Here is a 21,834-nt window from a genome sequence, read left to right as displayed (position 1 = left end):
GCTGGCCTTGAACTCAATATCCTCCTGCTTCCAACTTCCAAGTGCTGATATTATCACCACCCCACTGGGCTCCCAAGTGTTTATAGTATTGCCAACCTCAGTAAACTTAAAGAGGGTACATAATGTCCTGAATAAAGAGGCTATTTTTAAAAGGTGTGTGTGTGTGTGTGTGTGTGTGTGTGTGTGTGTGTGTGAGAGAGAGAGAGAGAGAGAGAGAGAGAGAGAGAGAGAGAGACTTAAAGGAAACCTCTGGGAACCATCCAGACTTGAAGGAGTCTGAGACTTCAATATCCATTGTGCCAGATCACCTAGTATAGTCCCATAGCCTATGGATGCTGAATAGCCCCAAGACTAGAATCTGACCATTTGTTACCAATGTGTTCACAAAAGGGCTGAGAACCATCCAAGTACCCACATAGGAGAGCCAGTGGTCAGGTATGTAACACAAAACTCTACCAGAGGACTCTGGTTTTCAGATCAAAACCAGCCAGTAACAGAATAGCTGTTTCCTGTGTGTCTCTCACTTGCCCATGCCATCCAAAAGCTAGAGAAGAGTTGACTTCCTCCATCAAGGTGAGTCCTGACTCACAGAGGAGGGAGGAACAGGATCTGAATGGACTAAGGAAAATATGGCAAAAGCTTGTCTTTTTCTACAGCTAGCACTGTAGTTGAGGCCTGGTCCTTTCTTGCCTGCCCTAAAGTCGTGGCTTTCCAGCCTGTCTCTCATTGCCTTGGCGACTTAGTGTGTTTTTAAGAGATTGTATTCATTTAGGTTGGGGTATACAAACATTTGTACTGTCAAGACTTTACCCCCACCTTGCAGAAGACTGGGTAAAACGCCCAGAAGGACCCAAGGATACCCCAAAAACTCTTCTGTCCTGAGGTTTACCGATGCTAAACGCCTTTTTAAACATCAAGGAATCCGTTTTAGTTCTTACAACCAGGTAGGATAGGGACCGTCTGCCTGTGCCTTCCCAAAGGACTATGTTGCCCTGGCTGGTAGTGGATTGCTTCTAACAGGCCAGCGCCCCCCCCCTCCACCTCCTCCGTCCCTGCCCCCCCCCCCCAAGGGCGTTGGCAGCATCCTCGCGGGACGCTCACACCTCTTGGGGAGGGCTAATCTCTGGATCAAGGCAGGCATCCTGGTGGTCTCCTGCGGGCTTCCACTCCTGCTGCGGCCGCGGTGGGGGTTGGGGCAGCAAAGAGCGCAGGCGCAGTGCCCGCGTCTGGCGCCCCTCTCCTTGCTGGTCGCCCCCGGCTGTCCAGGCTGCAGTGGTCCTCGCCGAGCCGAGCGCGCGGCGGCCTCAGCAGGCTAGGGAGCCCAGACCCTGGAGCGCCGCCCCGGCTGAGTCCGCTAGAGCCCCGGGCGCATCCGCCTTGCAGCGACTCGCAGGTAACCGGCCTGGCGGCTGGTGGGCAGCCCCGGGCGGGCGGCAGCGGGCGGTGCGGGACTCTGCCTGCTTGCGGGCTGGTCCCGCCGGGAAGAGGGTGCGCAGCGAACCCCACTCCCCACCGGGAGAGAGCCTCACTTGGGGAAAAGGCAGGCTGGCGTCAAGCGCCCGCCTACTTGGCAGACCTCCGTGGGGCGCGCGTCTCTGCAGGACGTCCGAAAGGCCACCCGGTGCCCACTTCTCTCCACTGCTGTCGTGGAGAACGGGAACAGCGGCTTGATAGAGCCAGCATCAGCCCGCGGCCTCATCCGGGGTCCCGACACCGTTGTGTGGGCCCTTCCCCAGTCTGCATGATGAAGGGCAGGGGTGTTGTCCCTCTTCTGGTCCCCGGAGCCCACACAATCTCGGCGAGTGCTTGTGGCGTCATAGAAGCGATTGCAAATGCAACTTTCAAACATTGCTGGGTGGTTTTAGGAGTGTGACTGAGATTTTGAATTTGCCATCACTTTCCTGTCCTGTGCCCATGAGTCTTGAACTCCAGTAGAGATGGGCTGAGATTTTCCGTGGTTGTAGATTTAAATCTTGTTTCGAGAGAGGATAGGGGAGGAAGGGCCCGACTGTGGCCGAGTGTGGAGGTGGAGGGAGGCTCGGGCAAGTCAGTTCCACCCCATTCAGCCACGGAGAAGAAAATGCGGAGTATTGACGAAATTGCTTCTGGGGTTAGAATTTTACTCAGTGTGTGTCCATTGGACTCATTAGAGGGAGGAGAAGGGTCGCGAGAACTGACAGGAAGGACACTCGTTCTGGGGGAGCTGCGCAGATCCACGTCACTGCCCAGGCTGTCACCCGGCTCCTCCGCTAGGAGCTGGAGCAACTCCCCTTCCCAGTGAGGATTAAGGGGCCCAGGACAGTCTCACACTAGGCTGGGAGAGTGAGGAAGTGGGCCCTGGAGGGGCCATGTACGCAGGCTATTCCCTCCAAAAAGGACTCTGAGCAGAGTTGACGGTGTCCGTGGTGCTGAAGCGCCTCATTCCCTCATCTAGGACTTCCTGGACCCACGCCAGCCATATTTTCCTGTTTTGCACCTTTGCCCAAAATAACCCATCACCAAGGAAAGTGGACAGGATGGAGCCGGCCAGACACTGAAACCCCTTCACAGAAGGGTTGAGCCTGGTCTCCTGAGGGTAACACTGCAGAGAAATGTGGTTTAGCTTGGAGGAATCCATAAAGATTTGATTACCTAAGTGAAAGTACACACTGTGAGCAAGCACACCTCATGTGTGTGTGTGTAAGATATGTGTATGAGTATATGCATACAAACACAATGCTCATTCTTTTCAAAGCCATCATGCACTACAAGTCACATATTTCCCAGAATCTTTTGTAATTCATCTTTATTTTTTGACAACTCTTCAGTTTCTGGACTCTATAGCACCACTAATTTTCATAATCATCTGTTCCAAAGGCACCATGCCTGGAGATTGAAGTGCTTGGTGCTTGGCCAAGCAACCAAGTATCACACACATTTAAGTTCCAAAAAATGCTGTACTAGAGGGACTGGGAGTGTGGAGCACCCACTCAGCATGCAAGAGACCTTACATGGGCTCCTCAGTGCCACAAAAAAATAATAATAAATAGAAAAGAAAAAGAAAGCTTGCTTAGTTAAAGAAATTTAGGTAATAGAGAAGTCCATAAAACCAGGTAAAAAACTGAAAACAGATTTTCTGTTATATGAACACACATGCACTTCAGATGGACCATTCCTCTGTCTATTGTGTTTTAACTAATCTTGTAATTATGAACATTTATGCCCAATGTTTTGTTATTATAGACCAATGGTTCTCAACATATGGGTCACAACCCCCTTGGGTCACATATCAGATATCCTGTATATCAGATATTCAAATTATGATTCACAACAGTAGCAAAATTACAGTTATAAAGTAGCAATAAAATAATTTTATGGTTGGAGGTCACCACAACATAAGGAACTGTATGAAAGGGCCCAAGCATTAGGAAGGTTGAGAACCACTGTTACAGACAGTTCTGCAAATGGCTTTTCTGTTTATTTTTGTTTTGGGGACTGAGTCTCAACTGTTTCCTACACTGGCCTTGAGTGCAAATTTGTTCTGCCTTAGCCTCTAAAGTGCTGGGATTATATGGGATTATGGAGAAGTGCTACCATGCCCAGCAAATGTCATACTTTTTCTTTTAGACAGACTTTTATATAGACACAGTTGGACTAAAAATTGATAAGTAGACAAAGATGACCTTGAACTCTCAATCCCCCTGCCCTCCTCTCCCAAAAGGTGAGATTGCAAGTTTGCACTACCATGCCTGGCCTAATACCATTCTTAAAATAAATTATTGTAAGAATGGAGCTGGAGAGATGTCTCCGAGGTTATGAGTGCTTACCTTTCTTGCAGAGGATCTGTTTGACTCCCAGCACCTATATATACTTCAACTTACAACTCTCTGTAGCTCCAATTCCAGATGATCTATGCTCTCTTCTGTCCTCAGAGGGCACCAGGTATGCACATGGTGCACATACATTCATACAGACAAACATTCGTACATATAAAAATAAATCTAAGAGGGAAAGTTATAGTAAAAACATGAATTCTATCTTCTCAAAGATTTAAATGCATTAAATTGATGATAATGCATTAGTACTGACAAGAGGCACAATGTAAGCACTTTCCGGGTTTATGCTTTTGACTGAAACTTCATGCATATAAATTAGTAATGCCCTATTTCTCCCTGCCCTCCAGTCCCTTGGGGAACACCATTCTCCTCTTTTCTATGACTTTGCCCTTTTATATACTCCATGTCAGTGGGATCACACAGTATTTGTGATTGGCTTATTTCACTTAGCATAATATCTCATTTTATTTGTATTTTTTAGATGATAGAATTTCTTTCTTAGATGCTGAATGTTATTTCTTTGTATTTACATATACCCCATTTTTAAAATCCATTCATGTATTGATGGACACTTAAATTGCTCCACCTGAATATAATGTCTTTGAACAAACACATACTTGTTTAATTACAATCTTTTTGTTTTGTTTTGTTTTGTTTATTTTCAAGATAGGGCTTCTTACCTGGGTGGTGGTGGCTCACGCCTTTAATCCCAGAACTCGGGAGGCAGAGGCAGGTGGATCTCTGTGAGTTTGAGGCCATCGTGGTCTACAGAGTGAGTTCCAAGACATCCAAGGCTACACAGAGAAATCCTGTCTTGAAAAGAAAAAAGAAAAAAGAAAAAGAAAAAAAGACAGGGTTTCTCTGAGTAGCCTTGGCTGTCCTGGAACTCACCCTGTAGACCAGGCTGGCCTTGAACTCACAGAGATTTGCCGTCTCTCCAGCCCCAAGAAACAAATACTTTAAAAAATTATTATTATTATTTGTCTATTCCAAAATGATTTTAAAACCTAGAAAGAAAATAATACAGAACAGTTTATCAACCACAAATAATCATTCTTTGGTTTTGGAAAACACGTTACATTGATCTGCCTACCTCTGCCTCCCGAGTGCTGGGATTAAAGGTGTGTGCCATCACTGCCCAGCTAATTACAATCTTATAACAAATTCTAGAAGTAAAATTTGTGGTTCATAGGATGGATATTTTATTTTTTGATACATTAATTTGTGGCCACAACTATCCATTATGGGTTAATGTAATGTGTTTTCTAAAACAAAAGAATGATTATTTGTAGTTGATAAACTATTCTGTATTATTTTCTTTCAAGGGTTTAAAATTATTTTGGAATATACAAATGAGAATAATACTTTTTAAAAATATTTGCTTCATGGGGCTGGAGAGATGGCTAAGTGGTTGAGAGCACTGGCTGTTCTTCCAGAGGATTTGGGTTCAATTCTCATCACCCACATGGCAGCTCACAACTGTCATGACTCCAGTTTTGGGGGATCCGACACCCTCACACAGACAAAACACTAGTGCACATAAAATACAATATAAATTGAAAAAAATATTTGCTTCTTCACTGGAGGAGGGTGCCACAGCACCTGTGTCAGAGGACATCTTGCTGGTTCTCTCCTTCTACAATGAGTCCAGGAAACTGAGCTCATGTTGTCAGGCTTGGTGGGTGAGTGCCTTAATCTGCTGAACATCTCAATAGTCCTGAGGATAACAACTTCATTGGTTTTAGAGGATATGTTTAAAAACAAAGCTGATTATAAGAAATAAAAAGTTCAGGTTATTAAATTAAATCCTCCTAGTCAGTCCAGCTCTGTAGGTACCACCACAGATATTAGTTTTAAGTAAATATTTTCAAATAATTACATTCATAACCATGAATGCTATGTGTCATCAACTTCAAGATATATTTTAACTCTAGATATTAGAAGAATATGCATCATGAATTTAATGTATAATAAGTAGGGACATGATATTGTTGACTGGTTGAATTTTGAGGCAAGATATTATCTGTAGTCAGACTGGCCTTGTCCTCTTGCTCCCTGGCTCAGCCTCCCAGGTGTTGAGATTGTAGTCATGTGGCCTAATTCTTCTGTTTTTCATATATAAATGTTTTTTCATCAGAACATTATTTTAAGATTTCAGTCAACATTTTATGTACATTTAGATTACTGGCAGCTTAATATAACTTAATATTCCTCTGTATAGTAGTGTTGTTTCCTCATGATAAATCCCTAAATAAAGCTGATGTTTCAGGAAGTGTCACACTTTGCATTGCAGGTAACAATGTATGATTTCTAGAGTCTCACAGCCTTCCTCATATTTCTCACCTAAGTGGCAAAATGGACACCCACCTGTTCTTGTCATTCTTATTTCTGTATCTTTAACAGGATTTGTGTATCCTTCTAGGTATTTACTGGTCATGTGTGTCTGTCTTTTATGGATTATCTATTCATAGTAATAATACTGTATTTCTCCAGTCACCAGTTCTGTTTCTGAGCACCATCTACAAGGGTTTATCTATCTGTGATCGTATACCTGTCAGTTAGCTTGTCAGGACTAGGTAGAATCCAGCAGACAGACCCACACTGAACATAGGCTAACATTCATTCTGGTATTTTTTTTAATTAATAAGACTGACACTTCCCTGTTAGCTGTTAGAAACAGGAGTTAATTACTTCAGTCATATAAAAATAGTATTTGAGGTCTGGAGAGATTGCTTAGTGGTTAATATCATTTACTGTTTTTCCAGAGGACCCCAGTTTGGTTCCCAGCACCCATGTCAGGTGCTGCACAATCACCTGTAACTCCAGCTCCAGGCATCTGATGCTGCCTTCTGGCATCTGTGCACAACTGCACATGCATATAGTCACACACACACACACACAAACACACACACACACACACACACACAATCTTTTTTTTTTAAGAAAAGATAGTATTTGGACAGAGTCTTAGTTCCTTCAGGCTGCTGTAACATGACTTACCAAGAACAGAAATTTGCTAATCTTCATTTTGAAGACTGAGAGATCCAAGATTAAGACACTAGAAAATTAGGTGTCTGGTGAGGTTCTGCTTCCTGTTCATAGTTGGTGGTCTGTAGGTGTGTCCCTGTGTATCACAGTGGCAAGAGCTCTGCCCTCATGACCTAGTCACCTTCTGAAATCACTACCTCTGGACATTGTCACATATGAATTTGTAGGAGGGAGACACAGACTAGCAGGGAGACAAGTACATTAACAAATCATGATTTAAAATTTTTTTGTAGCGCCAGGGATGTGGCACGAACTAGGCCAATGCTCTACCACTGAGCTGCACTCTCAGCACACAAATCATAAATTCTTAAGAATGCCTGTACATGATTTTGAATCTCCTCAGAGAAATAGGCTTCATAAAGTCAAGAAAGTACATGTATATATAAATATATCTGATAATCAAATGCAATTTCAATTGAAGGTCCCCCCCCCCCAACAGCTGAGGACCAAACCTAGGGCCTTGCGCTTGCTAGGCAAGAGCTCTACCACTGAGCTAAATCCCCAACCCCTCAACTGAAGGTTTTAAAGTTTATTTTCAACATATTTTAGTTCACAAAGATGGCCAAATTTCTTGATGGCTTTTCAACTTGGGTAGACAGCATTGCTATCCACACATGAGATCTTCTGGTGGATCTCTGCCAAATTAAGTTACCTAGCAATCTAATAGTCTGTGGTTATCCCAGTGAGGATCAGACCCTCCTCAGTTATTATGTGCTATAGGAATTTTTGCTTCCTGATGATCTGAAGAGAGATATAACGTTCCGTTGGCTTGGAATCTGGGGTAAGGGAGTAGGTAAGAGCAGTAACCATATTCTAACTGGACTTTCCCTCCCCAGCACATTAGAACTCAGTTTTGGTTATCAGAGTCCATCTTGGGTTTCTTGCTAAGGTGATAGTCTTAAACACTGACACATTGTTGTTCCAGCAGAGAGCCACTGCTGTTCCCCCTTCTTACTTAATGGTCCCCCTGCATAGTTTGGTCATAAAATCAGGCAAAATCTCCTTCCTCATCACCACACTTACATTATTTTTTCCTGCCTTTAATCTCTTAGCAATAGTGGGAAGATGTGGGAAGGAGAGGACCCATGTTCCTTCTGGTTTGTCTCTAGGAAATACCCTTAACTTGGCAGGGTAATGTCAGAGACCAGCTGAGATTGTGGAACTTCTTACTCTTGACCAAAATTTTACTTTGCTCTATGAATGTTCATGTGTATTCATAATTTAAAGTAGTGTCATTTATATAACACTAAAGTGTTTAATTGTCTACTCTAGGTTCACATAATGGTTGCTGTAGATCACCAATGGACAAATGTAGTACATAACACTATTTCTGTTAGGACCATATATGAACTCAATTCTCATACTTAACGTTTTACTGGAGTGTGTGTTTAATCACTTTCTGACAGTATATAATCATTGACTTGGGAGTTCTTTTTGTTTTAGACACCACGGTATCAATAAATAGCTTTATTGGACTTTTTAGCCTCAAGAAGCTGATGAAAGAAAGAAAATACTTGTTGATCCATTTTTCTATTATGTATTTATTTTATCTTTGATTTCTGTCTGTTATTGCTAGCTGAGCCACTGTTCTAAACAGGTGGGAAGGGCCGGAGGGAGAGTGAGTGAGGCTTTTAAAAATGTGGAGGATGACGGCCAGATCCTCTTGTTATTGCTTGGGTTCCCTTAACTCAGAGTTAGGAGTGTGAGAGAGTTAGACTGGAGAACTGTGGAGACAAAGCTCTGCATCAGCTAATGTGATCAAGGATTAAAGGTCAACGGTGAAACCATGACTCTCCTCAGCGCAGGCCAGCTAGGCCAGAGGGCTCCTGTTCTGTTAGCATTTGCTGACTCTGGTTCTGAGGCAGGACCTTCAAGATATTAAGAAAAAAGATAGGCATCATCCTTGTTCTTAGAGTGATAACAGTTTATGGGGGCTATGCTTATGTATGTATACAACCCACAGTGATAGAGTATGTCAAGGACTGCTGGACCATTCCAGAAGAAAGTGTTCCAGAGCTCAGAGAAGGAACAAATAATTTAGAGAGATGCTTCTGCAAGTGAATTTCCAGCCCCTGATTGTCTCAAGTTTTAAACAAGTGGCCTTGTGTTTTCTTAGGATGCAAATCTGGCTCCTGATATCCTGGATGTATTTATTTGCTCTTTCTCCTTTGATGTAACCAGTCTCCTGACCTTATCAGCTACTTGACCCAAATCTTAGGATTCAGTCCTGACGGCCCTGCCAGCCTCTTCACTGCTTTGAATAAATAAGAGCTGTAAGCCAAGAAATTAAACTCTCAATGGTGCTAATTACTTGTTAGAGTCCTTTATTGAATCTTCAAGCCCAGGGCTGTCTACTTATAAAACTGCACCAATGAAGACACTCAAGTAAAGAGGCTCTTGGGTAAGGAGATGAAGAGCTAAGCAGGTACAAGTGAATATCTGGAAAGTGAGTCAACGCCCAGGGATGTGACCTCCATGAGAAACATGGGGACCAAGGGGAGAGGCAGCCAAATGAAGGCCATACTGAGAGGATTCTCCAAACGTGGTTAAGGTTCAAGGACTATTCACCTACCATCTCCAACATCACAAATACCCTTCTGTGTTTTGTTCTGTTCTGAAAACGTTTTGTTTTTTCTGAGACAGAGTTTCTCTTTGTAACAGCCTTGGATGTACTGAACTTGCTTTGTACACCAGGCCGGCCTCATAATCACAGAGATCTGCCTGCCTCTGCCTCTTGAGTGCTGGGATTAAAGGTGTGTGCCACCATGCCCAGCTCTTAAAACATTTTTATTTTGTTTGGTGAGTGTGTGTGTGTGTGTGTGTGTGTGTGTGTGTGTGTGTGTTAACACAACTTGTGAGAGTCAGGTCTTTCTGTGTTGGATTTGTCAGGCTTGGTAGCAAGCACCTTTACATCCTGAACCATCTTCCCATCCCTCTGTGTTAAAACGCATTGCATTAAAGCATAAAAATATCGCTTGCTCCATTTCTGAAGAGGGAAATATTGCTTCTATGAGCAGCTTCTGAAATTGCAGTCCTAGGAAATGGATGATACTGTCTTCTCTTTCAGTGCTGACTCCATTTCCTGGTCCAGACGATCAGAAATCTGTGCATGTGTTAGAGAACAGCATGAGGTCCATCTGTTCAGGTCAGCTTTCCCACATTAACATGAAGATTTATGGAGTGGTAACTTATGTAAGAAAAGCCCATGGTAATGATGTTATATTCTTTGCTGCCATTTGGAATCTACATTATATTTTTAGTTCGTCGTGAAAATACCATAATACACACACACACACACACACACACACACACACACACACACACACACACACACGAATACACTGGATTCTTTAAAAAGCAATAACAAAGGCATATCCTTCAGTTTGTAGTCATTTACCTCTGTTTTGGTTTGAGCACTAGACACCATCCATTCATATTTTCCCTGTAAAGTGGTCTGTTTATCCACAACTTTCCTCCCACAGATGGCACAGATATACAAGAACTATGCTTGGCTTCTTGGGTGACTCGTCAGACTAAACTACAGGGTAATGATTTGGTTTTTTTTTTCCTAAAAAAAGTAGGTTAAACTTTTTAGATTTTAAATAGATATTTATACAGAAAAATTAAAAATCTGTAAGTATGTATGCATGCATATGAATTAGTATACATATGCATATGAATTATCTTAAATAAATAGAACCATGCCATGAATATTCTTTAGGGGTCTTTTTTTTGGCGGGGGGACAAAATCTCAAGTATCTCAGGCAGGCTTCAACTTTCTATGTAGTCAAGGATGGCACTGAACTCCCCATACTCCTGCTTTTACCTTTAGAGTGCTACCATTTCTAGTTTATATAGTACTTGAGTGAGCATCAAACCCAAGGCTTCATACATGCTGGGCAAACACTCTTCCAACTGAACTACAACCCTATCCCATGACTACACTTCTATAAATTTCTTTTAACTCAGTAATATGACATATATATTTTCTTATATTATTATATACACATATAGTATCCTTTTGGATGACTGTATATCACCTTGATGCTTTCCTTTAGTCCCTCCCCATTAGGCAGTTAGGTTATTTCTAACTTTTCAACCTATAAAGAGAGCCATGGTAACTACCCTTATGTGTAGACCTGGCAGTACCATAGCCCACTTATAAAATAACCATACAGATGCTTATATTATTTAAACTGCTCGGCCATTAGCTCAGGCCTACCATTGTCTAGTTTTACTCTTATACTCAGCCCATTTCTGTTAATCTATATGTCGCCACGTGTTCCGTGGCTTTACCTACTGCCTTTACATGATGCTCCCTGGATGGCAGGCTGGCATCTCCTCCAGACCTCCACCTCCCAGCCTCTCCTCTCTGTTTGTCTTGCCTATCTCATACTTTCTGCCTGGCTACTGGCCAATCAGCGTTTTATTTATTCACAACATATAGGAAATCCCATAGCACTTATGTGTGCATTTTATGTGCCTTACTAATAATCTCCTTAGGTTCTATTATTAGAAATGGCATAGCTGGGAGAACTCACACACATAAAGTTTTGATATATATTGCTAACTAACTTTTGATGAGATAGATTACACAATGCTTGTCGTTAATGTACAGATTCCTTGGCAATGACAGGAACTTAAATCTCTTCACCTTTGCAGTGTGTGTACTCGCGAGTGTGAGTGTGTGTGTGTGTGTGTGCACACGCATGCACATGTATGTTCTAAAGACATTAATGGAGTGTGGTGATTTTAATATGTCTATGTGTACTGTGTTGCCTACCAGGTATTGTATATGTGACTTATAGTTTGCTCTGATACAGGAAGCATCTAATGACCATTTCTTAATGGTCTTATCTTTGGGATTTTACTGAAATAGGCATTCTAGCATGTTCTCAGCTGCCAGCCAACACACTCATTAGTGTGCCAGAATGGATTTTAAAGTGTCACAACATAATTGCTCTGTTCCAAACCAGGCATCATCACCTTCACACAAGCCAAATCTGTCTCCTTGTTTTGAAAACTGCTGCATACAGCCAAAAAAAAAAAAAAAAGCCTTTTTAGTAAAAAAACCAAAACAACAACAAAAGCCCTTTTTCAAAACCTAGTATTGCTATGTGTGGTGGCTCATGCTTTTAATCTCATCCCTCTGGAGGCAGAGGCAGGTGGATCTGGAGTTTCAGGACAGCCTGGTCTACATATTGAGTTCCAGGACAGCTAGGGCTATATAGTAAGACCCTGTCTCAAAGGATAAAAGAAAAGCAAACAAAAAACAAAACCCCGAAAAGCCTGGTATGCATGGCTTATTACACTTCCTTAAGTTATTAACCATCACTGAGTGGTGAGGAGCCCCACACTCCTCTTAAAGCAGCATGTGTGATTAGAGCAGACTGGATGGCCCAGCCTGGCTCTGATCAGACTGTCGGTCTCCTCCCCACACCCCTTTCCAGCCTTCTGCTCCCTTCCCCTCAAGCCTCCCCTCCCCTTTGCGTGCAGCGGTTGCCTCACAGTTTCTGCACAGCTCCCAGATCGCTCCCAGCCATCCCCTGACTTTGGGCTCTGGAGCTGTCAGTTGAATCTCCAGCCCAAGTTCTGACCAGCCTCCCTGTTCAGTGGCCATCTCACTCTCTCCACCCAAGCCCTCTCAGGCCTCTCTTCGTACCTCCTATTATTTGCAAATCCCATAAGGATAATTTTTATCCCTTCCACATGCTAGAGTGAACCATCTCAGAAAAATCCCTAGGTCCCTCTTCTACTGTGCATGGTTCAGCCCAATTCTTCTTCTCCTTCTTCTTCTTTTTGTTTTTGTTTTTTCAAAACAAGGTTTCTCTTTGGTGCTGTTCTGGATGTCGCTCAGTAGACCAGGCTGGTCTCAAACCAGAGATCCATCTGGCTCTGCCTCCCGAGTGCTGGGATTAAAGGCGTGTGCCGCTGCCGGGCCACAGCCCAAGTCTTCTTAGCCACTGTTGACCACTTACTTCATTGCTCTTCTTAATGTGGTTCATTGTGGAATCTGGTATCAGCTTATCTAACTCAGTGCAGGCTCTGACAGCCCCAGCTTCAGTCAGCCTAACCCCTTCAAAGCAGCCTCAACCTCTTTTGGAGTCTCTGCTTTCAGCCTCCAGTGAAGCTTTTCTCACTGAGGTAGCCCTTCCCTGAAGCAGATTTTAGTTAACATGCCGAGGTGCTTCTCATGTAGCCTGGAGTATGCTGATTTTTATACAGCCAGATCAAGCAGGCTGTCACCCAGCTTTGGCACTGCTGCCTTCCTGTTAAGCGCTGCAGGCAGTCATTATCAAAGACATGCCACCATTGGCCAGTCGGCAGATTGGGACAGTGTTGGAGATGGATTCAGACTCTGTCATCCACATCCCTTCTCCACTTCTTCTAAGGAAGAACGTGCATTTGTAAGATGGTTCCAGGGTCAGGAGTGGCAGTCAGTGACTGTGGAAACAAGGTTAACAGGGGCTCCAGAAATCTATAATGTGTCCTCTCTGAGGGCTGAACTGTCAGGGCTAAAATCTACAGCCAGATCAAAAATGCAACAGGCTTGCTACTGCTTACTCAGAGTATATTCCCGCCCTCACCCCCAGCATTAAGAAGTTCATGGGTAGAGTGAAGAACCTTTATCCTACTGATTTTCTTTTTCATGGTAGGATCTAACCCAGGACCTTTGGTATGTTAGGTAAGCACTCAACCATGAGATAAATACCCAGCTTTTAAATTTTTTTGTTTTTATGATTGTTTATTTCTGTTTGTGCAGGTGCATATGAGTATATGGAGGCATGTGTGCAAGAGGAGGCTACAAGTCAGCCTTGGGTGTTGTTCCTCAGGAGCTGCTGACCTTTTTTTTTAAAGACAGGGTCTCTCATTGAACCTGGAGTTCCCTGGTTTAGCTAGGCTGGCTGGCCTAGTGAGTCCCAGGAATCCTCCCCTCTCTGCCCCCACAGTGCTGGGATTGCAGCATGTACCATCATACAAGCCTTTACAGGGGGGCTGGAGAGCAAAGTCCACTCTCCAGGCTCACATGATAAACACTATCTCCTCAGCCCAAACTCTTTAATTTTCAAGAGACAAGCTCTCACTATGTTGCCCAGGCTAGCTTTGAACTGCACTCTGCTCAATCATGTGGAAGTGAGTGTTAAATGTTATTTTTTTTTCTTTGCCTTCCACCTGTGGTGGTTTGAATAAGAATGGCCTCCTATGCTCATATATTTGATGTTTAGTCACCAGAGAGTGGAACTCTCGATAGGATTAGAAGGTTTTGGAGACGTGGCCTTGTTGTAGTAAGTGCATCGTTGGGGGTGGGCTTTGAGATTTCAAAAGTCCCTGCTAGGCCCTGTGGATCAGAACTTAGCTCTCAGCTACTGCTCCAGTGCCAGATATGCGACTATGTCCCCTACCAAGATGATAATTGACTATCCTTCTGAAATGGTAAGCAAGCCCCCAATTAAATGCTTTCTTTTATAAAAGTCGCCTTGGTCATGGTGTCTTTTCACAGCAATAGAACTAACAAAGACACAACCTACTTCCTTTTCTTTTTTAAAAAAATATTATTTATTTTTTATGTTTATGTGTGAATGTTTACATGATTTCATGTGCACCATTTGCATTCAGTAACCAGAGAGGGAGTTGGATTCCTTGAAACTGGAGTTATAGGTAGTTGTGAACCATCAGGTGGGTGCTGGGAACCAAACCTAGGTCTTCTGCAAGAATAGCCAGTGCTCTTAGCCACTGAACCATCTTTCCAGGCTGCCTTTTCTTTCTTTTGAGACATAGTCTTATTTTGTAGCCCAAGCTGGCCTTAAACTTATAATCCTCCTGCCTCATCCTCGCAGGTTCTAGGATTATAGGTGGATACAACTGTACCTAGTTGGAATTCATCCTTTAAAATCCCCCAAATAACATTTTAGCATAAATATGTAAAATAAGCTATTATTTTGTCATGTTCACAAATTGTGTACAAATTCATTAGTGTCTAGACAATTTAAAGCCCAGCATAGTCTTTTCTCTGATTCCTGGTCACCACAATATAGGCTGCTTTGCTCTACCATATATATCCTCCCTGCCCTGATGGACTGAACCCTTGGAAACCAGAGCCAGATAGAAGATTTGTCTGCCAGGACATGAACACTGTGTAGGAGATGCAGGTGATCCTACATGTAGAGACTGGCTAGTTGTGAGCCCTGCCCCTGAGCATTTCTGAGGAAGCTGACCAGTAGGACAAATGTCTTTAGGGACACTGGGCAAATCATCACACCTGGGGTGCACATTATTAGCGTGTCCCCATATACACTGCTACTACTACTTGGTTCTTACCTCTTGGTCACTCCTGCTGGGAGACATGTTGGACAATGCCATCTACTTGGAGTTCACCTGGGCTTCCAGCCCTGCATTCACACAGCTGGAGATGATGCTGCGATTGCCAGAGCACTTCCTGTTCCACCCACCAGGCGGGCAGTGCCTGCAGCAACAAATGCCTTCTCACACAGGGGCTAAGTAGAGAAGGAGAAGCAAAGCCCTGTGCTGGGCTTGGTTATACATCCTAGCACTTAGTAGCCTGAGGCAGGAAGGTAGATTATCACAAGAGGACTAGCCTGGGCTATAGGAGACCCTATCTCAACACACACACACACACACACACACACACACACACACACACACACACACAGAGAGAGAGAGAGAGAGAGAGAGAGAGAGAGAGAGAGAGAGAGAGAGAGAGGAGTCAATATGTATGAGTGCACACACACATATCAATCTAAAATTGTGTCTGTTTTACTCTTCAAAACTTAAAATGTAGAAAATAGTTACTTCTGGCTAGTGTAAAAAGTACTAAGAAATTAAGCAGCCACTTTTTAATGTGGATTTAATGAAGTGTCATCATAATTCTTGTGACAACTCTGAAGTATTTTGAAGTACCTTACCTATTTCACAAAGTCAATTCCAAGATGTTAGCATTTCTTGATTATTGTTCTTAAGCAAACTCAACGTATATCTTATTCTAGGCCCAAGTTTGAAAATAGAAAAAAGCTACCAGTCAGTAATTTTTATAAAGCATTGTCTGTTTCCAACCTTTCAGTGAACCCCTTTGTCCTCAGTCATTCACTCTAGACTCACTACCACTTCCTTGTGGGTTTCTCTCTCTTCCTAATTCCCCTTCCTCTTCTCCCTCCTCCTCCCCCTCTTCTTTTCCTGGCAAGTGGTTTGGGATGAACTATACCTAATAAAGATTTATGAACAACAGGGTCTGAGAATCTTTGAAAAACAATGGCATCTCAATTTAGTTGTGCCTTCTCACTCACCAGTTGGAAATATGCCTAGAAAGAACATTTTAATTTGCCCCTTGCTTTTTGAGCACAGAGAAAATAGTTGGAAAGCAAAGGGTGAGCAGTGATGGGTCCAGTCACTGTTTAGAATGGCAAGGAAATGTGAGTCTCTTAGGGCCAAGTGAATACAGTTGGGTTTTGTCCATGACAGCTAGGCACTAGGCAAGAAGGCCAAACATCAAAAATTGGCAAACTGTAAGCCCCACAATACAAACATCTCCCATAGCAAAGATCTGTGTATTGAGGACCTTTGGAACTGACCTGAGAAAATGCATGCCTGCAACCTCAAGGATATCTAACAAAGAGACAAAGATATTGACAGAAACCATTCAAAGGACCAGAGTGTGAAATTCAGGACCACCAAGGCAATTATAAAGAAATGACTTATGCTAATATGAAGCTTGATATTGCACCCGAAGTCTATAGATGACAGGTGATCAGGGAGGGGAGATTATAAGCAAGTTTGAAACCCATGAATACAGACTAAAGCTGTGTTGTCTGAGGACAGTAATGAAAAGTAGTTCATGGGCAGGTTGGAACTTGAAGAGCATCAAATATCTGGATCTTTGGAATCACAAAATGACTAAGCATCATTTAGACATTCACCTTATTAGGTTAGCCCCAACTCCATAAAGTCACACAATCTTTAAATTAAATTAGACTGATCTGGATTTTTTTCTTTTTTGAGACAAAGTCCTGGGCTGGCTTTGAACACCCTGTGTATCTGAGGCTGGTCCTGAACTGATGTCCCTGCCTCTATCTCAGGCTTGTACAACACCTGGTTAAGGGGGGTTTTAATCACATCTACAAAATCTACTCATGGCATCATTTAGATTTGTGTTTGATCAAGTAAGTGAGGTCTGTAGTTCAGCTTGGCCTACTTTATACATCAATAGGCTGTTACACAAGAGGAGCCAGTGCATGGCATGTGCCCCTTTCATTTTCCTTCCTCTCTGTGCCAGGACACTAGAGAAGCTACAGTCCAAAGATGGGGACCAAAGCAACAAAAAGAAACCTTCCTTTCCAGTGTTTAAAACATTTATTTATGATATGTGGGTATATGCATAGACACACATGTGCCATGGCATGTGCGTGGGAGTTGGAGGACAATTTTCAGGAGTCAGTTCTTTCCTTCTACCATGTGAAGTCCAGGGATTGAACTCAGATCATCAGCCTCTTTGGAGTACACCTGTGGTCACCGAGCCTCGGCTATCTTGACAGCCTAATAAACCCTTCTACAGTCCCCAAGGGAAAGAATAGGGGGGATAAACAGCAAGCTACTCTCGCTCCCTAATCATGTCTCCAGAGCTGTAGATTTGGACTGCAGCAGTTAACTTTGCATGAATATAAGGTCCAATTTTAATGATAGCAGCAAATGGGAAGTTATGGAATGTAAAATTTCATTAAGATAATTACTGGGCATCAAGGAAAGGAGAATTGGCATAGTTAAATTGGGTACAGTAACTAGGAACATAAAACTCCAGAGCTGAGCCAAGCAGGAAGCAACATGATTACATTATACAAATTAGATTAGAAGAGCTGCAATTGTTTAGATGAAGACATGTCAGGAGAAGTCAGAGAAGGCTTGCTCCTAAAGACAGCCTTTGGAGTAGGTCCGAACCGACGGTCAGTATTCAGAACTGGAGCAGAGGAGACACTAGTAGAATGAAAGCCTGGGAAATGAAATACACACATGGTGTGAGGTCAGGGAGACACCACACAGACTCCTGGAGCAAAGTGTGGAAGCCAAGGGGCTGAGTGCAGACTAGGGCCACGCTAAGCGGGGTACCAAGTGCCTGGCAGAGAAGCTAATTTAACCTTCCTTTTTTTGTTTTTGAGACAGTGTCTCATGTGGCCCAGGCTAGCCTCAAACCCACTCACTCTGTAGCTGAGGATGGCCTTTACTTCCTGGTCGTCCTGCCTCTACCTCCTAAGTGTTGGGATTACAGGATGAACTTGGTTAGTTGATATTGATAGTGTAGACAGGAGGTCTGTAGAGAACTCTTGGTTCTTGGACGGGAAAACTTGGAGGAAAGTTTTTGTTCTCGATCTTTTAGAGATAGATTAATGTGACACCAGGATAACACACATGGGATTTAGAGGAGGGCTGGAACTCAAAGAGGGCAGACAAGATGCCAGGGTGATGTTCTAGTCTGGAACTCACACTGGCTTCTTCTAGAATAATGTCATTAACATGGAATTAGGGAAAAAAAAGAAACATCCAAGAAATATTTCAAAGCTAAAGATAGTAAGAATGAACCAATTTGGAGTGTGATGGCTGAAAGGAGAATTCAGAGTATTCCTTGATTTCTAGCTTGGGGATCTAGAGGGACTGTGAGATCACCAACATGAGTGAGGGAGCTGGGAAGAAAGCTCCTTCTCAGAGATTGAGACTGTGACTGAGTTCAAGGTCATTGCAGCTAAAGCCACAATTTTAAAATAGAAATGACTAGACGTGAGAAATAAGTGGTGGGATTTCTTGAGATCAGTATGCTAGAGAGACTGCAGAAGAGGCTGGTTAGGTCTGGAGGGTCTGGAGGCATTGCTGGTATTTTCCATGACTGTTTGCAGCGGAAAAGGACTTTCAGAAGAGGGAGTAACAGCACAGCTGGTTTTCCAGATGGTGTCAAAAGAACAGAACAGGATTTGATCCTGGGGTCATGGTTTAAGTCCTGGAATTGATGAATTTGGACAAGGATCTGGGGAATCATGAGGAGAGAAGTTTCCTCTTTTCTCCTTTGTTTTTCTCTTTAGGGTGGAGAACTCCAAGGGGCTCCACCTGTCTGGTAAGGTATATTGTCAGATCATCTTTTATGGTGGAAGAAAAGAAACACTGAGAAGGAAAAGGAAATTGTTCAAAGAAAGACAGGAAGGCAGGCTGAGTGAGAAAGAGTAACACTGTAAAAGATACCCAGTGTTTCATAGGATAATTATAGGTGAAAACAGCCAAACTTACTGCTAACATTTATTGAGAGTTTACTAGATATAATTCTGTGGAAAATTCTTTATATTTAGTATTTCTTTAATCCTTACTTTGAAAGATGCTTAATATTTTTTCCTAACCAACAGCATAACATAATACCAAGTGCTGGGATTATAGATATGTGTCACTTGGCTTAGATTCTGTTATTATGTAGAATTACGTAAAATACTTTTGGGGACTGATGAGAGGCTCAGTGGTTACAAGCACTTCCTGCTCTTTCAGTTTGGGTCCTAGCACCCATGTTGGGTGGCTCACAACAACCTACAACTCCAATTCAGGAAATTCAACTCCCTTTTCTGGCCTGTGAGGATACCTGCATACCTACACACACACACACACACACACACACACACACACCCACACACACACACACACCTTTAAAATACTTTGGATTTATGTATTTACAATTTTAGAGCATAGACAAATGGACACAATAAAAAGTCAAGGTATGATTGATGTGGCTTTTTATTTTTTGTGTTTTTCTTTTAAAATGGGTAGAAATGAGAAGATAGGAAAAGATCAGTGTGTCATGTAAAAATGAGGCATAAAGCTGGAAGAGACAAGCTGGGTCTATGGTATATGCCTCTAATCCTAGCAGTTGGGAGTTGGAGGCAGGAGGATCAAGAGTTCCTATTTAAAAAAAAAAACAATTAATCAAGCAAACAAAAGAGCTAAGTAAGAATAAATACAGTGAGACATTGCAACAGGTTTACAATAGGAGTGGTAAGAGGGTGGAAAATTCCATTGGGTTTCATACATATGATAATGCATAAGCCAGATCAAATTTCCTACTGTTTTCTTTCCAGACTCCTGTTATAATCTCTACCTTCCATCATTGAAATAGTATATAATGTAAAATAGTAATGTGGTTTTCAATGCAATAAACACGTATATTTTTCTTTTTTTTTTCTTTAAATAGAAATTGTTATCTGAAGAAATGGATACTTCTCCATCCAAAAAATATCCAGTTAAAAAACGGGTGAAAATACATCCCAACACAGTCATGGTGAAATATACCTCTCATTATCCCCAACCTGGGGACGACAGGTATGAGGAAATCAATGAAGACTATGGCAAATTTATGGAAGAAAATCCGAAGAAAAGTCTGCTGAGTGAAGTGAAGAGAAAAGGAAGAACTTTGTTTGGAACCATGGACACTCAGCCTCCACTAACAGAAGACTCAAGAGCCAGTGGGATGGCACAGTTCCAGAGCTTTGCAGAAAAAAACATTTTTCAGTCCCGAAAAATGTGGATAGTGCTGTTTGGATCTGCCTTGGCTCATGGCTGTGTGGCTCTCATCACTAGGCTTGTTTCTGATCGTTCTAAAGTTCCATCTCTAGAACTGATTTTTATCCGTTCTGTTTTGCAGGTCTTATCGGTGTTAGTTGTGTGTTATTACCAGGAAGCTCCTTTTGGACCCAGTGGATACAGATTACGACTTTTCTTTTATGGTGTATGCAATGTTATTTCTATCACCTGTGCTTATACCTCCTTCTCAATAGTTCCTCCCAGCAATGGGACCACGATGTGGAGAGCCACAACCACAGTTTTCAGTGCCATTTTAGCATTTTTACTTGTAGATGAGAAAATGGCTTATGTTGACATGGTGACAGTGGTTTGCAGTATCTTAGGCGTTTGTCTTGTCATGATTCCCAATATCGTTGACGAGGACAATTCTTTGTTAAATGCCTGGAAAGAAGCCTTTGGGTACACTATGACTGTGATGGCCGGACTGACCACTGCTCTTTCTATGATCGTGTACCGATCCATCAGGGAGAAGATCAGCATGTGGACTGCACTGTTTACCTTTGGTTGGACTGGAACAGTCTGGGGAGTTTCCACTATGTTTGTTCTTCAAGAACCTATCATCCCTTTAGATGGAGAAACGTGGAGCTATCTCATTGCTATATGCATCTGTTCCACTGCAGCATTCTTAGGAGTTTATTATGCCTTAGACAAATTTCACCCAGCTTTGGTCAGCACAGTACAGCATCTGGAGATTGTGGTAGCTATGGTCTTACAGCTTCTAGTGTTACACATATTTCCTAGTGTTTACGATGTTTTTGGAGGGGTGATCATTATGATTAGTGTATTTGTCCTCGCTGGCTATAAACTGTACTGGAGGAATGTAAGGAGGGAAGACTATCAGGAAATATTGGACTCTCCCATGAAATGAACACCAGGTTATTGTTATCTTGTTAATGTCTAGTTACTAACATGTACATTGCCATTTTAATATTTACCTGTAGATGTCTTTTGTGTTATATAATTGACAGAGAGCTATATTAATAGTGTGCTATATAGTATAAATAATTATGCAGATGCAGAAAAATATTCCAGACTAATATATTAAAGCATAAATATTAAATAGATAAAATGTCATGAAGTTGGTGTCTTTATAATTATTAATAAATGTAATTGTGGTAGAAGAGTATCATTCTCCATCACCAAAGACACAAGACTAGGAGTCTCAGATTGAATTTCTGTGGTTATAAACTTCTAAAACTTGAAAAATGTTTTTGTTTGTTTTGAGAAAGGGTCTATGTAATTCTGGCTGTCCTGGAACTTGCTATGTAGACCAGACTGGTCTTGAACTCAGAGACCTGCCTGCTTCTGTCTCCTGAGTGTTGGCATTAAAGGTGTGAGCCACTACACCTGGGGA

The 21,834-nt window shown here is 42.4% G+C and overlaps 1 protein-coding gene across 1 annotated transcript; it reads left to right on the top strand.

Moving 5' to 3' along the window:
* Positions 1-1,083: 1,083 nt before the first annotated feature.
* On the top strand, positions 1,084-21,550 carry Slc35g2 (solute carrier family 35 member G2). The gene is made up of 2 exons (XM_036194410.1): positions 1,084-1,393; positions 20,092-21,550. The coding sequence occupies exon 2, from the start codon at positions 20,110-20,112 to the stop codon at positions 21,346-21,348; it is 1,239 nt and encodes a 412-aa protein (XP_036050303.1). The 5' UTR covers positions 1,084-1,393; positions 20,092-20,109; the 3' UTR covers positions 21,349-21,550.
* Positions 21,551-21,834: the final 284 nt, after the last annotated feature.

Source organism: Onychomys torridus, chromosome 7, assembly GCF_903995425.1.
Source record: "Onychomys torridus chromosome 7, mOncTor1.1, whole genome shotgun sequence".
Classification (NCBI taxonomy): domain Eukaryota; kingdom Metazoa; phylum Chordata; class Mammalia; order Rodentia; family Cricetidae; genus Onychomys; species Onychomys torridus.
The sequence above is the reverse complement of the archived record's forward strand: the minus strand, read 5'-3'. Positions and strand labels throughout refer to the sequence as shown.

Excerpts from the sequence above, each read along its gene's own strand:
- Slc35g2 (XM_036194410.1), top strand. The coding sequence starts at position 20,110 with ATGGATACTTCTCCATCCAAAAAATATCCAGTTAAAAAACGGGTGAAA.